The following is a 22,541-nucleotide window of genomic DNA, read 5'->3' as shown; positions in this document are numbered from 1 at the left end:
GTCCCTTAATAAATCGCGGTCACGAATCAGTCCCTTAAAGTGACGCGTGCGGATCCGGAGCCGCACGTTGACTGCCCCTGCCCATGGTGAACTGAACTTCCATGGTGAACTGTTCCATGGTAAACTGGACTTCCATGGTGAACTGGACTTCTATGGTGAACTGTTCCATGGTAAACTGGACTTCTATGGTGAACTGTTCCATGGTAAACTGGACTTCTATGGTGAACTGGACTTCCATGGTAAACCGGACTTCCATGCAAAACTGGACTCCCATGGTAAACTGGACCTCCATGGTAAACTGGACTCCCATGGTAAACTGGACTTCTATGGTGAACTGTTCCATGGTAAACTGGACTTCTATGGTGAACTGTTCCATGGTAAACTGGACTTCTATGGTGAACTGGACTCCCATGGTAAACTAGACTGTTATGGTAAACTGGACTTCCATGGTAAACTGGATTCTAATGGTGAACTGGACTTCCATGGTGAACTGTTCCATGGTAAACTGGACTTCCATGGTGAACTGTTCCATGGTAAACCGGACTTCCATGGTAAACCGGACTTCCATGGTAAACTGGACTCCCATGGTAAACTAGACTGTTATGGTAAACTGGACTTCCATGGTAAACTGGATTCTAATGGTGAACTGGACTTCCATGGTGAACTGTTCCATGGTAAACTGCACTTCTATGGTGAACTGTTCCATGGTAAACTGAACTTCCATGGTAAACTGGACTCCCATGGTAAACTAGACTGTTATGGTAAACTGGACTTCCATGGTAAACTGGACTCCCATGGTAATCTGGACTTCCATGGTAAACTGGATTCTAATGGTGAACTGGACTTCCATGGTGAACTGGATTCTCATGGTGAACTGGACTCCCATGGTAAACTGGACTTCCATGGTGAACTGGACTCCCATGGTAAACTGGACTTCCATGGTAAACTGGATTCTAATGGTGACCTGGACTCCCATGGTAAACTGGAATTCCATGGTAAACTGGACTCCCATGGTGAACTGTTCCATGGTGAACTGATACCAAAATACTTTGGCAGGTGGTGTGTATATAGTACACACTTGCAGGTAGTAACTACACTGATAGAATCAGAATATTTACACTGCAGTAGGAATCCGATGAGCTATAAAGCTCTTGTTTACCGATGTCCAGTAGGGACACGGGATAAGAACGTCATAACAACAAACAGTACAAAAAACACGACAGCAGAGTACAGGAAAGGTCAACAAAACACCCAAACAAATACAAATTAAAAACGAAACCATCCCCATCATACCACGCAAAAAAAACGCACTCAGGTATTTATTTATTTTTCAGAAGCGATCTGGCCGCAAATTATAGCTCAACAAAGTGGCTTGTCGCGTGGAAATGTTATAGCGGCTAAGGCATCTGAATAACATCAATGGGCGTTGCTAGAATCTAAATCTGAAGTTTTTGCTAAACGCGGATGAGTCACTTCGTTGACCTGTCATTAAATGATGGTCAGATCATCGCTTCTTTAAAAAAAAGGGGGGCTACAAAGATAAGTGTGGGGGCCTTAACTGATTTTAAAAAAAATGTTACCAAAAAAAAAGTTTCGTTTGAGAACAAAAAATGTTTGATCCAGGAAAGAAAAAAAAAACAGCCCCGAGATCCGGAATCCCTTCCGCCGTCGGAGTAAATCCATTCCGCGTGTTTGCCCCCCGCAGAGGAAAAGGGCGACGAGGTGCTGGTGGAGCTGGTGGAGAGCAGCAAGAAGGTCACCGTGAGCCAGGGAGACGTCCAGAAGATGAACCCGCCCAAGTTCTCCAAGGTGGAGGACATGGCGGAGCTCACGTGCCTCAACGAAGCGTCCGTGCTGCACAACCTCAAGGATCGCTACTACTCGGGGCTTATCTACGTGAGTGCAGGCCCCAGACGGCGGCTCTTTGGTGGTGGTGGTGGTGGTTGAGTCTGTGGTGGTGGGGCAGTTTGTGGCAGTGAAGGTGGCGGTGGTGGTGGTTGTTGTGGTGGTGGTGGTTGTTGTAGTGGAGATTGTGGTGGTGGTGGGGCAGTTTGTGGCAGTGGAGGTGGCGGTGGTGGTGGTTGTTGTGGTGGTTGTTGTAGTGGAGATTGTGGTGGTGGTGGTGGGGCAGTTTGTGGCAGTGGAGGTGGTGGTGGTTGTTGTGGTGGTGGTGGTTGTTGTAGTGGAGATTGTGGTGGTGGTGGGGCAGTTTGTGGCAGTGGAGGTGGCGGTGGTGGTGGTTGTTGTGGTGGTTGTTGTAGTGGAGATTGTGGTGGTGGTGGGGCAGTTTGTGGCAGTGGAGGTGGCGGTGGTGGTGGTTGTTGTGGTGGTGGTGGTTGTTGTAGTGGAGATTGTGGTAGTGGTTGCTGTGGAGATTGTGGTGGTGGTGGTGGTGGTGGTTGAGTTTGTGGTGGTGGTGGGGCAGTTTGTGGTGGTGGTTGTTGTGGTGGTTGAGTTTGTGGTGGTGGTGGTAGGGCAGTTTGTGGTGGTGGTGATTGTAGTGGAGATTGTGGCGGTGGTGGTGGTTGAGTTTGTGGTGGTGGTAGGGCAGTTTATGGTGGTGGTGATTGTAGTGGAGATTGTGGCGGTGGTGGTTGAGTTTGTGGTGGTGGTGGTGGGACAGTTTGTGGTGGTGATGGTGGAGTTTGTGGTGGTGATTAAGTTTGTGGTGGTAGTTGAGTTTGTGGTGGAGGTGGTGATGATGGTGATGCTAGAAGTGGTCGTGGAGGTAGAGATGATAGATGTAGAGGAGGTGGTGCTACAGGAGGTGGTGGTGGCTAGGAGATGTTCTGGCGAATTGCCCGATGATGCTGGAAGTATTTACCAGCGAAACGTCGTACTCAAACTGTAAATGTGGATTAACTCTTCAACACACCGGTGGGCTGAAGTAGTGAATTATTTGTCTTTTGTCAACGTGACACTTTTTTGCTGATTGGCCGTGTCGGGTGGTGGAGGGTTACGACACATTTATAAATAAACGCGATCTAACCCAAAAACCTTTATTATGAAAGATGTTAACTACCTCGCCTGGTATGCAGGATGTCGTGGGTTTAATAACGACCCTGACGCCTGCTGTATATTTGGAGTTTGCGTGTCTCTCTCCATCATCATCATCACGGTGGCTAGGAGATGTTAACTACCTCGCCTGGTGTACAGGAGGTCGTGGTGTTTGATCCCGACCCTAATACCTGCTGTATATTTGGAGTTTGCGTGTCTCTCTCTCTCTCCCCGTGGTCGCGTGGATTTTTCTCCGGGTCCTCCGGTTTTCCCCTCCCACATTTAGAATGAACGTCGCGAGTTGGGAGTAAATTTGGCTACTGTAATTAATCCTCGCGGCGAATAATAATAATACAAACTGGCCGAGGCAATTAAATATTTTATTTCTGGGACACTATTTTTTTGTCCCCAGGGGTGTTACTTCACTCCGCGACTGGGGTACCCAATCAATCCGACGTCAGTGCAACACACTCAACGCTCGCGATACGCACCGTAAGTGGTGGTGCCTCGTAGTGTGTGCAGCTCGTCGAAATGAGTCGATTGCCGCGTCGCCGACCATCAACAGACCGCAAATGACCGCATCACGGACGTGATGCGAGAGCCGGGGGACACTATGCGAACCCCGGCGTACCGCCTTAATGTTCCAATGTCCACACGTCGAAGACGATGATAAGGAACTTCGTAGAGCTATCATTAGGGTTGACCAGGTTCGCATCCGAGCAAGAGCTCAAGAGCTCAGTGCACCTTACCTGGTGGTAAAAAAGAAAATAGTCAATTATAAAAAAAGCACGTATCTATACGTGTACGTATCTCGATGCGAAGCGTCTCTGCGCGTGAGACAGCTTTGCCTGTCTCAGCCGCATGCCGAGTGAATTCGAACCGCATAGAGCGAATTTGCGCAACAGAAATGGCCCAGCCGCGCGAGGCAGCGGGCGTCGTTCGCCACAAACCGAACACCCGCGGATATCGAGGGAAGCATCGCGATTCGCGTGGCAAGCGGGAAACTCTCCGCTCTGTCTGTCCCCGCCTATAAAGCCGAGCGCGTTTGCGTTTCGCTGCGTCAGCCGAGTGGCTTCGCGCAGCCCGATACGGCGAGTTTCATCGGCAGCGAGTGTCAGGCTCGCTGGCTACGACCGGTCTCGCCGGGGTCGACCACGCGTTGGTGGCAAAGGGGCGCTCCCCTCTACACCCACGGGGAAGACCACCAGCGCATCGCCTCCCTCCGCATGCGCTGGGTCCCGAACACGCGAAGCAATAGCCCGCCACGCAAACTCAGGGCCATAATAGGCGCGTCTTTGTTGACAGAACCCCTCGAAAATCTATCGCAGAGGGAGATAAGGTGGGGGGAGGGAGGGGGGGGAGGGAGGGAGGGAGGGAGGGGGAGCGGTGGTGCAGCGGTTAGCGCACTAACGCTACGAAACCCGGCGAGATAACCCCACAACCTGTCAACACCTTATAAGTGCCCTACCTTGTTAGAAACCGAGTCAGACCTTGTTGGTAAACCCGGTGTGCCCCTTATAAACCTCAACGTTCATCCTACAAAGTCGCGTCACAGACGGTCGGACCGCCGGATGGCCCTGAACACCCAACGCCCCCGTACAAGAACTCGGGCAAACCGTGCGAGTTGACACGGCGATTATCCGAGCAGATGCCTGGTCACCCCCTGGGTCGACTCAGCCTCAAAATTAGCATATCGTGTGCGGTGCCTATTAAACATCACCACTGGGAGGGGGGGGGGGTGGAAGTGGGGGGGGGAGACAAAGGCGGCCTGGCGTGGTGTTGGCCACGCCCTCGTGTGCTGTGGCTGACCTTCTTCATGGTTGCTCGCTAACGGCACTCGCCCCAACATTCTGTTGAGGCTACACGGGGGATCTTTGTCTTAGCCTCGTGCGTGTATGGTCGACTCAGCCACAAATGAGGACCTGGTGCGGTGTGTAGTAAACATCGCCACTGGGGAGACAAAGGCGGTCGGACGTGGTGCTGGCCACCCACCCCCTCGTGTACCGTTACCGGCCTTCATAGGTGCTACTTGCTAACAGCATTTGCCCCAGCAGTCTGTTAAGGCTACACGGGGGATCTCTGTCTTTGTTGTATGGAATCACAGTAGGGGGACACCATATGTTTTTGTGTACATCTACAGAAAGACAAAAGTACCCCCGTATAGCCTCAACAGACTTTCTGGTGGCAAGTACCCCCGCTAGCGAGCAGCGCACGACAACAACAGCAATAATAACAATGACAACAACAATGACAACAACAACAACAACAAGCAGCCGCCACTCGCTGCCTAGTGGCGGTTCACGTCACAACGGCGCTCGTGCCAGGCTAGGTGCACGTTGAGGCCACGTGAAGTGTCGAACGCCCGCTGGCAGGAGGTCACGGGGCAGGCCACGCAGGTGCCACGGGTCGACTGACTGAGATGACTGGCCGATGCACCACCTGTGCCCCCTTCACTGTGCCAACTCGCTGTGCTTTATCCACCCGGCGCTCGTTGTTGTGAGCGTCGCTCCTCCGCCCTCCGTCGTTTGCTGGAGGTGCGGACTGCCCTCCAACTGGCCCAGCAGCAGCAGCAGCAGCGTCCTTCACGAGCCTCATCATCCTACGCAGGGGGGGGGGGGGGGCGATATTGACACCGCTGGTACCGCTGATCGCAGGCGCGGCTTGGGAACCCGGCGGACGGATTTTCGCACGGAGGGGGGCAATTCGCTAATCGGCAAAAAACAAAAAGAGAGGAAAAAAAGGTGACAGGGAAGCATCACCGCCACGGAGCTAATGAAATAACGCAGCCGGGTCCGCTGGGGGCGAGGGAAGAGAAACAGGGCAGGTAGAGGGGGTCGGGGTTGAAACATCGGACGCCCCCCTCGAAAAAAAAAAGCATTTGTTAAATAATAACGGTTTTAAAAAAAAAAACCTACTACACACGCAGTCCACCGGGTCGTAAAAACTCGGAGGAATACCGCAAACGGCGGATGCGTGTGGATGTGCGGTTGTGTGTGTTAGGGGCAGGGTGCGGTGGGAGGGTTGGCGCGCTCGAAGGAACTGAAGCGGCGAGAGAGAGACAGAGAATCTCCCTACAAGGACACGGAGCAGCAGGCTCGTTGCACGGTCCAATTTTTTTTTCCTTCTTAAGCGGGGGTTTCTAATCTCATTGACGTCAAATTTGGTCCGGAGTAAAAAAAAAAACAAGAACACAAAATAACGTTCGGCCTCCTCCTCCTCCTCCTCCTTTTCCTCCCGATCCCCCTCCCCTCTGCTCCCCCCCCCCCCCCCGCCGCGCCAGCCCCCTTCCAAAGGAAACAAATCCCCCCGTGGAGTCTGTCACAGACTGCAAGCGCTGTTAGCGAGTATTCAACCTATGAAGGCGGGCAACCACGCACGCGCCGGCTTTTGTCTCCCGAGTGGCGACGTGCACTAGGCACCGCACCCAGTGAGGCTGAGTCGACGTAGGGGAGGCCCAGGGCCGGTTCAGTTAATCGTCGTTGACGTTGGTGGCCGCGAGCGGGAATCGAACTCGGGTCGCCGGCGTAGCGCTAACCGCTACACCACCGCTCCCACCTGTCCCGCATTTAAACCCCAGCCCTCCATTTAAACCCCAGCCCTACATTTAAACCCCAGCCCTCCATTTAAACCCCAGCCCTACATTTAAACCCCAGCCCTACATTCAAACCCCAGCCCTACATTTAAACCCCAGCCCTACATTTAAACCCCAGCCCTCCATTTAAACCCCAGCCCTACATTTAAACCCCAGCCCTACATTTAAACCCCAGCCCTACATTTAAACCCCAGCTCTACATTTAAACCCCAGTTCTCCATTTAAACCCTAGTCATGAATTTAAACCCCAGTCCTCCATTTAAACCCCAGCCCTACATTTAAACCCCAGCCCTACATTTAAACCCCAGCCCTACATTTAAACCCCAGTCCTACATTTAAACCCCAGCCCTACATTTAAACCCCAGCCCTACATTTAAACCCCAGCCCTACATTTAAACCCCAGCCCTACATTTAAACCCCAGCCCTACATTTAAACCCCAGTTCTCTATTTAAACCCTAGTCATGAATTTAAACCCCAGTCCTCCATTTAAACCCCAGCCCTACATTTAAACCCCAGTCCTACATTTAAACCCCAGTCCTACATTTAAACCCCAGCCCTACATTTAAACCCCAGCCCTACATTTAAACCCCAGCCCTACATTTAAACCCTAGTCCTACATTTAAAGCCCAGTCCTACATTTAAACCCCAGCCCTACATTTAAACCCCAGTCCTACATTTAAACCCCAGTCCTACATTTAAACCCCAGTCCTACATTTAAACCCCAGCCCTACATTTAAACCCCAGCCCTACATTTAAACCCCACCCCTCCATATAAACCCCAGCCCTCCATTTAAACCCCAGTTCTCCATTTAAACCCCAGCCCTCCATTTAAACCCCAGCCCTCCATTTAAACACCAGCCCTCCATTTAAACCCCACCCCTCCATATAAACCCCAACCCTCCATTTAAACCCCAGTCCCGCATTTAAACCCCAGCCCTCCATTTAAACCCCAGTCCTACATTTAAACCCCAGTCCTACATTTAAACCCCAGCCCTCCATTTAAGCCCCATCCCTCCATTTAAACCCCAGCCCTCCATTTAAACCCCAGTCCTCCATTTAAACCCCAGTCCTGAATTTAAGCCCCAGCCCTCCATTTAAACCCCAGCCCTACATTTAAACCGCTGGTAGTGATACTTTGGTGCGTGCACAGCAGACGTTGGAACGTCCCCACCCTCTGTGCCAGATGAGAGGAATGTTCGTCAGGCTGTCGCGTTTACTTCAACCACATTAAGAGCAGAACCAAATGTAACGTGACCGGAGTTCACTTGCGTGGTCACTGGTGACCACGCTGAGACCATCAACTCAACGCGCCTGAGAACCCGGTTCAATCGCACACAGATTCACAAAGAGGCCCGTAGAATTTTGATTTGAAGCTTTCGTGACTGCAGGAATCCATAGTCTTTGGTTATTTAGGTAAGGTTACGTAGGTAGAAAAATAATTATTATTTTATTATAATTTTATTAATAATAATTGTATTATTAATAATAAAATAATAAACAATGATTGCTTTGTTATTACTAATAAAATGCTTACTTTTCTACCTACATGACTTTACCGAAAGAATCAAAGAGTAAGGCCTCGTAGGCTTAGAATGAGACTCATAGACTCACATAGAGATCCATAGACTCACATAGAGACCAATAGAATCACATATAGACACACAGACTCACATAGAGACCCATAGACTCACATAGAGACCAATAGAATCACATATAGACACACAGACTCACATAGAAACCCTGTATACTTGGATAGAGACCCATAGACTCACATAGATACCCACAGACTCACATAGAGACCCACAGACTCACTTAGAGACTAATAGACTCACATAGAGACCCACAGACTCACATACAGATCCCGTAGACTTAAAGCCGCATATACTTAGATAGAGACCCACAGACTCACATAGACACCCTGTGGACTTAGATAGAGACCTAGAGACTTAGATATAGACCTACAGACTCACATAGAGACTCATAGACTAAGATAGAAAACCATAGACTCACATAGAGACCTATATAATCACACAGATGCCACAGATTCACATTGAGACCCATAAACTCACATAGAGACCCATAGACTCATAAAGAGACCCATAGGCTCACAAAAAGACTCACGGACTCACATAGTAACCCCGTAGACTTAGAGACCCAGAGACTTGCATAGACTCTGAGTTGTGATTCGCCCGGTGCTCTAGTGCAGTGAATTGATGGTTCCACGAAATGCAGTCCCATACTATTTTTGGCTTTCTATTTCATTTGGTTAAATTCCAGCTCTGATAACTTAAAACACGGGTGTATAGCCGTCGTGTGCTGAACGTCCCTTCGACGCGGCAGAGCGGGGCGAGGAAAGTGCAGTTTCAAGAGTTCGATTGAGCTGAATTCGTCTCTTTTTTCCCCCCATCTCTCTCGCTCGCTCGACGGGATGTCAGCGGTAGCTCTCTTCGCGATGTCCGCTTCCGCGGGCCGTTTCTCTAATTCACCCGACGGAGGGAGGAAGAACGTGTGGGTTTCTGCGCGAGAGTTTCCGGGACGAATCCATTTTTTTGGGGGGGGGGGGGGAGGGGTGGGTCATGACGATGGCGATAGCGGAGCAAGCGTGGCGCTGCCAAAAAAAAATAACTAAACGTGGGAGATAGAGGAGGAGGAGGAGGAGGAAATACAATGAACAGCACGAGTCCTGAACTCGTTGTTGCTCTGGAAAAAAAGAAAGAGACACCCCTCTGCTCGGGAGCACGGCAAGTGCTCTGCTTTGGTATTGTCGTCATAATAATAGAACGCAATGCCAGTGCGTGTACTGTGCAGGTATGCATGGTGAACTTCTTTAGCGCCGTACATGAGCCAACCGTGATGATCGGAGATTGACAAACTCAGTTGTAATGAGTTTGTCAATCTAGATGATGACGATTCAAAAGTTGGACAGCTCCCGGTTGGCTTCCTGACATCGGAAGGGAAGAGCGTTCCAGACGGCCGCGGAAGCGCGTCTGAAAGCGCCGCGCGATGATGATGCGGTGACCTCCACCGTCTTTGTCCGACGCTTAGCCACAAGCCGCCGCTGCTGCTGCTGCTGATGCGAGGTCGACCGGAGGTACGGGTTGGAAAGTTACGATTCAAAAATATTCAGAGCAACTTACAGGTCTGCAGTTGGCTTCCGAACCTCTACACAAGTTAATATGTATTCGTGAAGTTTAAAGAATAAAATAATAAATTGATAAAATAAAATAGCACAATAATATTCTCACGACGTTTCGGCCACAACACAAGCGGCCTTCATCAGGTGAAGGGGCGAGACTGTCTGGTAGGACAGCGCTGGAGTGAAAGAGCCACGTTCAGATCACGGCCTTTAAGTGGCTCTTTCACTCCAGCGCTGTCCTACCAGACAGTCTCGCCCCTTCACCTGATGAAGGCCGCTTGTGTTGTGGCCGAAACGTCGTGAGAATATTATTGTGTTATTTTATTTTATCAATTTATTATTTTATTCTCATTCTACGTGGTGACTTTACCGAAAGAACCAAAGAAGATGAATCATTGCAGTCACGAAAGCTTTAAATCGAAATTTAAAGAATAGTTATACTCGAGGATTTAAAAAGAATCAAAATCCGACCATAGAGTTGTATTCATAGCGGGAGCGTACGTTGAAAAGTTGGAGCGATTTTCAAATGAACCACCTTCATGTATTCGCTCCTCCCACCTCTACCGAGATACTAGCTACTCTATGAACGTTTGTTTCGTTTGTTTTCCATGGCAGAATTTTTTTTCGGTTTGGTTAGATCGCGTACATTATAAATGTGTCGTTAAACTCGCCACCAACGCGACCACACGGCCAATTAATAGGGGGTTGTCGCGTAAACAGAACACGTGCCAATTCGTTACTAGTTCAGCAGTGTATAGTAGTGTATAGTGTAGTGTATAGTAGTGTAGTGTATAGTGTAGTGTATAGTGTAGTGTATAGTGTAGTATGCGAGTTCAGCGCACACCGGTTGTGTGTTGGAGAGTAGAACCCTACTATAACATTTTCAATTATAGTGTGTATAGTGTAGTGTACAGTAGTGTATTGTGTATAGTTTAGTGTATAGTGTAGTTTATAGTGTAGTATATAGTGTAGTGTATAGAGTAGTATACTAGTTCACCACACACCGCTTGTATGTTGGAGAGTAAACCCACTACAACATTTACAATTATAGTGTAGTGTATTGTGTAGTGTATAGTGTGGTGTATAGTGTAGTATATAGCGTAGTGTATAGTATAGTGTATAGTGTAGTGTATAGAGTAGTGTATAGTGTGGTGTATAGTGTAGTATATAGCGTAGTGTATAGTATAGTGTATAGTGTAGTGTATAGAGTAGTGTATAGTGTCATTTATAGTGTAGTGTTTAGTGTAGTGTATAGTGTAGTGTATAGTGTAGTATACTAGTTCAGCACACATCGCTTGTGTGTTGGAGCGTAAACTCACTACACCATTTACAATTATAGTGTAGTGTATAGTGTAGTGTATATTGTAGTGTATAGTGTAGTGTATAGTGTAGTGTATAGTGTAGCATATAGTGTAGTGTATAGTGTAGTATACTAGTTCAGCACACACCGCTTGTGTGTTGGAGAGTAAACCCACTACACCATTTACAATTATAGTGTAGTGTATAGTGTAGTTTATAATGTAGTGTATAGTGTAGTGTATAGTGTAGCATATAGTATAGTGTATAGTGTAGTATACTAGTTCAGCACACACCGCTTGTGTGTTGGAGAGTAAACCCACTACACCATTTACAATCCGAGTGCCGTGACGTTTCGCCGGTAATTACAACAACAACAACCACAACCACAACAACCACAACAACAACCAGCAGCAGCAGCATCATCAGGTGACAGCCACAGAGTTTTGGAGAAATCCTCCGCCTGCTTCGGTCGTAAATAGACCGGGGATGAATGTTTTTTTTTTTTTTTTAACAGAGAGATGCATGTGATGAGTGTGTGAAAATCCCGTGCAGCCAGCTACCCAGCTAGCTTCGGTGGCAACGGCACAGCGGCAGCCACCAACGGCGAAGTTCTCGTTGGGGTTGTGGGAGTGGAGGCCGGCCAGCAGCCAGCTAGCCAACTCGAGGCAGAGATTATTATTATTATTGCGACTTAAGATTTTATTAAGCGTACAACTCACAAACTCACACCATCACTCTGCCCCCCCCCCCTCCCACCACCCCACCAGCGCACCCTCCCTCCCTTCCACCCACGGCCTCAACGCCAAATATTTACCAAAAAGGTCTCAGAATGTAGCGCGGAGTTTGGGACGGCACCGTTTAAATGCTACAATCTGATGATGAGGGGACACGAGGCCGTAATTGGTCCCAGCTTGCCACAGCTGCCTCCCGCGTAAAAAACCGAGTCGGGATATTTATTTGGATAGCTTGCAGGAGGAATCCGATGAGCTTTAAAGCGTTTTTTTTTTAAATCACAAATGCCCGCCCAGCAAGGGCAACGGGGGGTCACGGCGTTACAACAGCAAACTTTACGCATACGCAAAAATATATATATACGGGACATATTCCTTTTCCAGGTGTGAAAGCATGAAACATATGAATAGCTTTTGTTGTTTAACCATTTCTGGTTAGCAAACTGGAGGTGTTGAAATGTTTGATGTTATCAGGTAAGGTCCACTGAGCTGTGTAGCTCTTGATTTAAAGCTTTCGTGACTGCAGGAATTCATATTCAGTGGGTCTTTCGGTGTGCCCCCCACCCCCCCCCCCCCCCCCAGCAATATATATATATTATAATTACGGTCTTGCTTCTATCTAGGTGACTTTACCGAAAGACCCAAATAGTGTGTAGCTCTTTGTCGGAAGCGAGCTGGCCATCACAAATGAGAGCTCAACGAAGTGGCTTATCATCATCGTCATCGTGTGGAAATCGAAAACCGCAAAACAACTCTGAACGCGCGACGTTGATTCTACACGTTGAGGGAAAAAACCGGCGGACCCGGAGAAAAATCCACGCGGCCACGGGGAGAGAGAGACACGCAAACTCCAAATATACAGCAGCAGGCGTCAGGCTCAGGATGGAACCCACGACCTCTTGTACACCAGGCGAGGTAGTTAACATCTTCTAGACACCGTGATGATGATGAGAGAGAGACACGCAAACTCCAAATATACAGCAGGCGTCAGGATCGGGATCGAACCCACGACCTCCTGTAGACCAGGCGAGGTAGTTAACATCTCACCACGGAGAGAGAGACACGCAAACTCCAAATATACAGCAGCAGGCGTCAGGCTCAGGATCGAACACACGACCTCCTGTACACCAGGCGAGGTAGTTAACATCTCCTAGCCACCGTGATGATGATGATGAGAGAGAGACACGCAAACTCCAAATATACAGCAGCAGGCGTCAGGCTTAGGATCGAACCCACAACCTCCTGTACACCAGGCGAGGTAGTGAACATCTTCTAGACACCGTGATGATGATGAGAGAGAGAGACACGCAAACTCCAAATATACAGCAGGCGTCAGGATCGGGATCGAACCTACGACCTCCTGTAGACCAGGCGAGGTAGTTAACATCTCACCACGGAGAGAGAGACACGCAAACTCCAAATATACAGCAGCAGGCGTCAGGCTCAGGATCGAACCCACGACCTCCTGTACACCAGGCGAGGTAGTGAACATCTTCTAGACACCGTGATGATGATGAGAGAGAGAGACACGCAAACTCCAAATATACAGCAGGCGTCACGATCGGGATCGAACCCACGACCTCCTGTATACCAGGCGAGGTAGTTAACATCTCCTAGACACCGTGCGATTGAAAACGCGACAGGAGTGCAAAGTATAGGAATGATTTTTCCTTAAATTACCCCACAAAATATACAAATAAAACCAAATAATTTCTTCCTTACCAAGCAAAGCCCGCTGAGATATCAAAGTATTAGGAGTTGGGGGGGGGGGTCTGTAGGCATGGGGGGTGGGGGGGTGTGGGAGTGTGCGAGCGGTGGCGCAGTGGTTAGCTCACCTGGCCCTGCACCACGTGGCTTGCGTCCGTGATATCGTTCCGACTCACGGAGCAGAGCAGTCCAAGAACACCACCCCCTCCCCCCAAGGCAACAACATCAACAACATCAACAACAACAACAGCAAGGTCGCCTTGACCCTAAGGCAAGCCCCGAGAGAAGTTACTGAACCCTCAATCCTCTCGCCACTGACGTTGGCCATGGCGGTCGACTGAACTCGGGTGTTTTTTTCTGCAGCGCGAGTGCGCCAACCACTGCGCCACCGCTCGCCCTGCGGAGTTGACTGACACATTTTGGTGACGGAAGGGAAGAGAGTTTGGGTTCGTTGCTCACTCAAGACTCGGCTTTTTTTTTCAAAAGCGTTATCCCTCTACTCCTATTACGTCTCACCCTCGTCCTGAACACCCTCACCATCCTCCCCTCACCACCCCTCCCTACCATCACCCTTCCTCACCATCCTCCCCCTTCTTAACCACCTCTCCCTACCATCACCCTTCCTCACCATCCTCCCCCTTCTTAACCACCTCTCCCTACCATCACCCTCCCTTACCATCCTCCCCCCTTCTCCAACACTCACTCACCCCCCGATCCATGTTCCCCGTCAACCAATAACGAATTTACCATTCGTCATTCGTGCAAAGCGCTCTGACAAAATCCGAGATGAAACTATTTCCAAAATTGTTTGAAGTTATTTAAAAAAAAATACGTACAAAAAAGTTTACCCCCCCTAAAATTATGATCGTTTCAAAATCCGAGGCTCCTTTTTTGTTCGAACAACAACAACAACAACATTGTTGTTGTTGTTGTTGTTTAGTGTTCAGGAGTGACCCGGCATCATCACGAATCCACATCCGATCAGCGGCGTGGGAGGCTGGTGCCGGTTCGGCTCCCGTATCCCCCAAGACAGCCTTTGTCCGGCGTGGAAGAGAAGGCCAAGCAGCCTCGCTGAGTAACGGCGGTCTGTAGGCGTTCCCCACTTACAGGGTCTGCTGCCAGCGGTGCTTTGAAAGGGCCGTTGCAGGGCTGCGCCTTTAACCTCGTCTTGCCGGCTTGTGTCCGCGGTTAACCGGTGCGTGCGGATATAAGGAGGTGCAGATAATAGGATGGGGGTAAAGAGCAACCATCCAGTGATGGGGATAAGTGGAGTTTAACTTGGTGTATGTTTGTGATTAACATGGGGGAGGTGGGGGGGTGGCGGCGGGAAACTCTATCAGAAAGACCATCGCGTTTCCAGGAAAGAGGCATTAGTGGCCATGCTGTTTGTGTGTGTGTGTGACTCACTGTTGAAGGGTTTACAGCGTGCGGGAGCGTGTGTCTTTGCGTGCGCGTGTGTGTGTGTGAGTGAGCGTGTGTCCATGTGTGTGTAGGAGCGTGTGTCTGTGTAGGTGTGTGAGTGTGGGGGGAGCGTGTGTCTGTATACGCGTGTGAGCGTGGGAGCATGTGTTTGTGTGCGCGTGTGCGTGTGGGAGTGTGTGGGTGTGTGAGTGTGGGAGTGTGTGGGTGAGTGTGGGAGCGTGTGTCTGTGTGTGTGGGAGCGTGTATATGTGTGGGTGTGTGAGTGTGGGAACGTGTATCTATATGTGTGCGCGTGTGAGTGTGGGAGCGTGTGTCTGTGTGCGTGTGTGGGAGCGTGTGTCTGTGTGGGTGTGTGTGTGTGGGAGCGTGTGTCTGTGTGTGCGCGTGTGAGTGTGGGAGCATGTGTCTGTGTGGGTGTGTGTGTGTGGGAGCGTGTATCTACGTGTGCGCGTGTGAGTGTGGATTGACAAGAGAATGGATTGACAAGAGAGTGGATTGACAAGAGAGTGTATTGACAGGGAGTGGATTGACAAGGGAGTGGATTGACAGAGAGTGGATTGACAGGGAGTGGATTGACAAGAGAGTGGATTGACAAGAGAGTGGATTGACAAGAGAGTGGATTGACAGGGAGTGTATTGACAGGGAGTGGATTGACAAGAGAGTGGATTGACAGGGAATGGATTGACAGGGAGTGGATTGACAGGGAGTGGATTGACAGGGAGTTGATTGACAGGGAGTTGATTGACAGGGAGTGGATTGACAGGGAGTGGATTGACAGAGAGTGGATTGACAGGGAGTGGATTAACAAGGGAGTGGATTGACAAGGAGTGGATTGACAGAGAGTGGATTGACAGGGAGTGGATTGACAGGGAGTGGATTGACAGAGAGAGTGGATTGACAGGGAGTGTATTGACAGGGAATTGATTGACAGAGAGAGTGGATTGACAGGGAATGTATTGACAGGGAATTGATTGACAGAGAGAGTGGATTGATAGAGAGTGGATTGACAGGGAGTGGATTGACAAGGGAGTGGATTGACAGGGAGTGGATTGACAAGAGAGTGGATTGACAGAGAGTTGATTGACAAGAGAGTGGATTGACAGAGAGTGGATTGACAAGAGAGTGGATTGACAAGAGAGTGGATTGACAAGAGAGTGGATTGACAGGGAGTGGATTGACAAGAGAGTGGATTGACAAGAGAGTGGATTGACAGGGAGTGGATTGACAGAGAGTGGATTGACAAGAGAGTGGATTGACAGAGAGTGGATTGACAAGAGAGTGGATTGACACGGAGTGGATTGACAAGAGAGTGGATTGACAAGGAGTGGATTGACAAGGAGTGGATTGACAGAGAGTGGATTGACAGAGAGTGGATTGACAGAGAGTGGATTGACAGGGGAGTGGATTGACAGAGAGAGTGGATTGACAAGGGAGTGGATTGACAAGAGAGTGGATTGACAAGAGAGTGGATTGACACGGAGTGGATTGACAGGGAGTGGATTGACAAGAGAGTGGATTGACAAGAGAGTGGATTGACAGGGAGTGGATTGACAGAGAGTGGATTGACAGGGAGTGGATTGACAGAGAGTGGATTGACAGAGAGTGGATTGACAAGGGAGTGGATTGACAAGAGAGTGGATTGACAGAGAGTGGATTGACAGGGAGTGGATTGACAGAGAGTGGATTGACAAGAGAGTGGATTGACAGGGAGTGTATTGACAGAGAGTGGATTGACAAGAGAGTGAATTGACAGGGAGTTGATTGACAAGGGAGTGGATTGACAAGAGAGTGGATTGACAGGGAGTGTATTGACAAGAGAGTGGATTGACAGGGAGTGTATTGACAGGGAGAGTGGATTGACAAGAGAGTGGATTGACAAGGGAGTGGATTGACAAGGGAGTGAATTGACAGTGACCTTCGTCCAGTAGTGGAGTGACCACGGCTGATCAAGACGTCGACGATGATGATGAGAAAACGATTTACCCCATCTCCCCGCTCCTACCCCTAGCAAGATAAATGTGTTCCCCTCTGTGTTGTCCACCCATCCCAACCACCACCACCACCACCACCACCCCACAACCACCACCACCACCCCACCACCACCACCACCACCACCCCACCACCACCCCACCACCACCACCACCCCACCACCACCACCACCACCACCACCCCACCACCACCACCACCCCACCACACCACCACCACCACCACCCCACCACCACCCCACCACCACCCCACCACCACCACCACCACCCCACCACCACCCCACCACCACCACACCACCACCACCACACCACCACCAATGTTTGTTGTATCAACTCGTTCTGCTCTCCGCGTCTCGCACTGCTCCCCTCCACGCATCCTCACCGACTCTTTGGTCGGCAAGGATCCCTGTATCCCGTGAGTTATGCCCATATCAGGACATAAAGGGCTTGCGTCGTTCACTGCCACACACACACTCGTGCGTGCGTGTGTGGGGAGCGGTGGTGCAGCGGTTAGCGCTACGCTGCGCTACGAACCCGGCCGCCCGGGTTCGATTCCCGCTCACGGCCAACGCCAGTGACGATTATCTGAGCCGGTCCTGGGCTTCCCCTAGGTCGACTCAGTCTCAAATGAGTACCCTGGTGCGATGTGTAAACATCGCCGCTAGGGAGACAAAGGCGGCCGTGCGTGATGTTGTCCACCCACCCCCTCGTGTGCCGTGCCGGCCTTCATAGGTGCTCGCTAACAGCACTTGCCCCTAACAGTCTGTTAAGGCTATACGGGGGGTATTTGTCTTTGCATGCATGTACTAAAAGCACTTGCCCTAACAGTCTGCCAGGGGCTATATGGGGGATCTGTGTCTTGTCCTTGTGCGTGTGTGTGTATGTACGTGCTAACAGCACTTGCCCCAACAGTCTGCTAAGAGCTATACGGGGGATCTTTGCCTTATGCGCGCGCGTGTTTATAGGAGGTTGTGCACCCGTGGGAGAAAGGGGGCGATGGTGTGGGTCCAGTCCCGCAGTCTGTTTGGATTAAAGTTTTAAATTTCCCCACCCCCATTATCCCCTAAAGACGCCTCCGTGAGCTTGAGAGCCAGAGTCTCCATCTTCCAGATGCAGAACCCAGAGACGTTCAAGAGTCAGCAGCACCCCCCCAACCCCCTCCCCCCCTTATTTACCTTACCTACCAATACGAAAGTCACACCTATTATAATTCATCTCTCTGATTTAGTATGGGGGGACAAATGGGGGGGGGGGGGTTGTGAAAAGTCGGTGGCAGGGTTAGCGAGCGGCTGGAGGTAATCAGTTAAGTGCTGTACCGTCAGTCACTGGGTGAGCGAGTGGGTGGGTGTGTTAATGAGTGAGCGTGTGGGTGGGTGAGTTAGTGAGTGAGTTAGTGAGCCAGAAACAACGAAAAGCCACTACGTGTGGCCACGTGGAATGTTCGAACGCTCACTGCAGAGGAGAGGCTGCCACTCCTCTGTCGGAAGCTGGACCGGTACCGCCTGGATCTCTGTGGCATTCAGGAGGTCCGGTGGACCGGTTCTGGCTCCTGCCACCATGAGGGGTGGACAGTCCTCTACTCGGGGCAGCAGACTGCCAAACAACAGGGTGTGGTTCTTTTTTGGAACAAATGAATGAAGGGGGCGTGGGAGCGTGGCGGTGAGGTGTGGGAAGCTGTAAGCCCCAGGCTATTTTGGGCTCACCTTCCCATCAACCGGAGGCGAGGAGTTGTGGTTGTGGTTGCTTATGCCCCCACCGAAGACGAACATCCGTGGAGGGATGCAGGCAAAGCCGATGAGGCAGATGCCTTCTATGACCTCCTGTCACAGGTGCTGGCTAAAGTGGCCCCTCAGGATAGAGTCATCTTGTTGGGTGACTTCAATGCCCGAGTTGGTCATGATGCTGGCACCTGGTCGGGAGTGATTGGAGGGCATGGGCCAGATCAGTTCAATAACAACGGTAGGAGACTACTAGATTTATGTGCAGACCATGGGCTTGTAATTACCAACACGCTGTTCCAGCATCAGCGCATCCACACAACATCATGGATGCATGCCGGGTCCAAGCAAGAACATCTGCTGGACTACATAGTGACGGACCAGCGGATGCGAGCCCATGTCCTTGACACCAGGACCTACCGTGGAGCTGATCTGCCCTCTGACCATCGACTAATCATCTGTAAGATGCGCCTGCCATTCATCCACTCCGGTGGTGGGTGTACACCCAGGACCCCATTCCAACCTAAAGTGGCCTGGTCTCAGTTAGCTGATGAAAGTTGCAAGCGACAATTTCATCATCGCTTGCGGCTGGGGTTGGCATCGTCCCCCACTCCTCCTGATGTCGAGGGTAAATGGGCAAGGTTTAGGACTGTGACTCATCCAGCTGCAATGGCTACTTTGGGTACGCGGTCCAGACCTCCCCAGAGACCCTGGCTGACAGAAGAGGTGTTCAGGATGGTTGAGAAAAAGGGACAGGCCCACTGTCATCGGCTACAGAATCCCATGTTAGAGAATGCGGAGGCTTACTGCAGCCTTCGCTCGCTGCAATGATGGGTGGTGGTCGCGGGTTGCTGAGGAAATGGAGTCTGCCTCAGTGGCCCGCGATCACAAATCTCTATTTAACTCCATCAAAAAGTAACCTGCAGCACCACACCTATTACCATCATTAGGGGAAAAATGGTGTTCCAATCTCTGACCCCCAGGAACAGGTTTGCAGATTTGCTGAGCATTTCTGTGAGGTCCTGGGGGAGGGGAAACCCCTCAGCCAGGAAAACATCGTGGCACAAAGTGGGGATGACCCTGCTGAGGCTGCAGTGCCTCAAATATTGGAAGAACTCACCCCCTGTGAGTGGATTGCTGACTGAGGTGCCATCTGTTGAGGAAGTACTGAAGGCGATCCGCAGTCTGAGACCAGGAAAGGCAGCGGGCAGAGATGATCTCCCAAGCGAAATGCTGAGGGAGGGCGGCGTTTGTGCACAAACTGCCCTATATGACATCATAACAACAGTCTGGACTACTGGACGGGTTCCGCAGGATTGGAAGGATGCCCTGGTGGTCCCCCTCTTTAAGAAGGGGGACCGCACAGACTGTAACAACTACAGGGGCATCTCACTTCTCAGTGTGCCGGGAAAGGTCCTGGCAAGGATTATTCAACATCGCCTTGCCAGGCACGCTGAGGAGAGGCTTGCGGAGCCCCTATGCGGGTTTCAGGAAAGGGCGGTCCTGCACAGATGTCATATTTTCTGTCCGTCTGCTACAGCAGAGGTGTAGGGAATTCCAACAAGACCTACATCTCTGCTTTATTGACCTGTTCAAGGCCTATGATACCATCAGTAGGCCTGGGCTCTGGGTTGTTCTTCGTGCTTTTGAAGTCCTGACCCCCTGCTCACAATCATTAAGGACCTTCATGATGGTGAGCGGGCCCGAGTAAAACTACATGGCCGTGAGTCAGAGCCATTCCCTGTACACCTTGGGTTGCGACAGGGATGTCCTCTGGCTCCCACATTATTTAACATCTATTTTGACCACGTAGTTCGTGAAGCCTTCAATTGCTGTACCAGGGGAATCTCTATTTGGTACAGATATAATGGGAGGCTGATCGATGCCCGGGTGCGGTCAAGGGATGGCTCCCTATTGCTCAACCACGTTATATATGCCAATGATTTGGTAAAAACTGCTCATTCAGAGGAGTTGGAGACGCTGCTGCTGAGACTGGAGCGTGCCACTAAGAGATGGGGCCTTACCATCAGCTCCACCAAAACTAAGCACCTGCCTGGGTATTTTGTACCATCGGATACTCCACCCCCACAACTCCCATTCGGTGATGGGGCAGTTGTGGAAAGTGTGGAGAGTTTCAAATACCTAGGCAGTGTGCTTATGACCGTCTCCAGTTTAACAGCAGAGGTCTCACTCCGAATCAGTCGAGCGGCAATATCTTTTCATCGGTTGCGTAACGCTGTGTGGAAGCTAAGCTTTAGGTCTTCTTGGCCACGGTCATTCCTAAGCTTTAGGTCTTCTTGGCCACGGTCATTCCCTCCCTTCTCTACGCTTGCGAAACGTGGACCCCCTTAATGGAACATCTCCTCACACAATCCAATTGTGAGCTCCGCACACAATCCAGCCTGGGTTTAACCAGGCTGGATTGTGTGCGGAGCTCACAAATCCTTGAAAGATCTGGGCAAGGTCCCATCGGTGAGCTCCTCAGGCAGGCAAGGCTGCGTTGGCTGGGTCATGTAGCCCGCATGCCCAGCCACCGCATGCCGAAACAGCTTTTGTTCGGCCGGATCGAGGGGGCTAAATGGGCGCGGCACGGGCTAGAGAATAGATGGAGTGATGTGGTATAGGAGGACGTGGAGCTGAGTGGACTTGCCAATGACTGGTACCAGCGGTGTCAAGATCGGCCTCTGTGGAGAAGGCTCGTGAAGGACGCTACTGGGCAGTTGGAGGCAGTCGCCCTCCAACAACAACGGAGGGCGGAGGAGCGACGCTCACAACAACGAGCGGAGCGCCGGGTGGCTAAAGCACAGCAGGTTGGCACAGTATGGGGCACAGGTGGTGCATCAGCCAGTCATCTCAGTCAGGCGACCCGTGGCACCTGGGTCTGCCCCGTGACCTCCTGTCAGCGGGCGTTCGACAATTCACGTGGCCTCAAGGTGCACATGGCCCGGCACAAGCGTCGTGGTGACGTCACCGCCACTTAGTGGCGAATGGCGGTTGTTGTTTTTGAGTTAGTGAGTGAGTGAATCAGTGAGCGCTGGTTCACTCTCAGCTCTTACCGGTCCAGCAGGAAGGCATCAACCGGTGGGGGGGGGGGGAGTTGAGAAATGTGACGTCACATCAAAATGCACAACTTTAAATAAATACAGACAACACGTTCTACTTAATTAAATAGACTTTTAAATAAATGTTTTCTCCTGCAACACCAGAGTGCAGCGCCACATTAAATACGCACTACAATGACAATAGTTTAAAGCGATTTGAAGCATGTGTTTTTTTAAGGTGGGGGCAGAGCTTTGTGACGTCATATTTGAGGGGGGGGGTCTGACTTTTGTGACGCCGTGTGACAATGGGGGGAGGGGGGCACAAAAAACGTCCAAAATCGCGTGACGTCATTTATGGACGGCCCCTTAGCCCTGTCACCAGTTGTAAGGCCCCACTGAGTTATGTAGCTCGTTTCGTTTAGAAGCGACCAGGTAAATGATGGCTCAACTGAAGTGGCTTAACAACGTTTTGTGTGGAAATTTATGGCAGCCAAAGAACACTAAACGTACTTTAGCTCGTTCGTGTCTTAGTACACTTGTCATGGCGACAGACTCCAGCACTGCACTACTAATCACTACTATACACCACACTACTATACACTACTATACACTACTATACACCACTACACTATACACTACTATACACTACACTATACACTACTATACACTACACTATACACTACTATACACTACACTATACACTACTACACTATACACTACTACACTATACACTACTACACTATACACTACACTGTACACTACTATACATTACTACACTATACACTACTATACACTATACACTACTATACTTTACTATACACTACACTGTACACTACTATACACTACTACACTATACACTACTATACACTACTATACACTACACTATACACTACTATACACTACACTGTACAC

General features: G+C 50.3%; 1 protein-coding gene across 1 annotated transcript in view; it reads left to right on the top strand.

Annotated features, from left to right (window-relative positions):
- The window catches only part of LOC116955064 (myosin-10-like), a 124,402-nt gene that overhangs the window by 7,600 nt on the left and 94,261 nt on the right, over window positions 1-22,541 (top strand). Inside the window, exon 3 of the mRNA XM_032976017.2 lies at window positions 1,706-1,896. Coding sequence (XP_032831908.2) covers window positions 1,706-1,896 — 191 coding nt within the window. The remainder of the gene's footprint in view (window positions 1-1,705; window positions 1,897-22,541) is intronic.

The sequence above is a fragment of the Petromyzon marinus genome, chromosome 58 (genome assembly GCF_048934315.1).
Source record: "Petromyzon marinus isolate PM22_M1 ecotype Great Lakes invasive population chromosome 58, UKy_Petmar_22M1.pri1.0, whole genome shotgun sequence".
Taxonomy (NCBI): Eukaryota; Metazoa; Chordata; class Hyperoartia; order Petromyzontiformes; family Petromyzontidae; genus Petromyzon; species Petromyzon marinus.
Note: the sequence above shows the minus strand (reverse complement) of the source record. Positions and strands in the feature narration are given on the sequence as shown.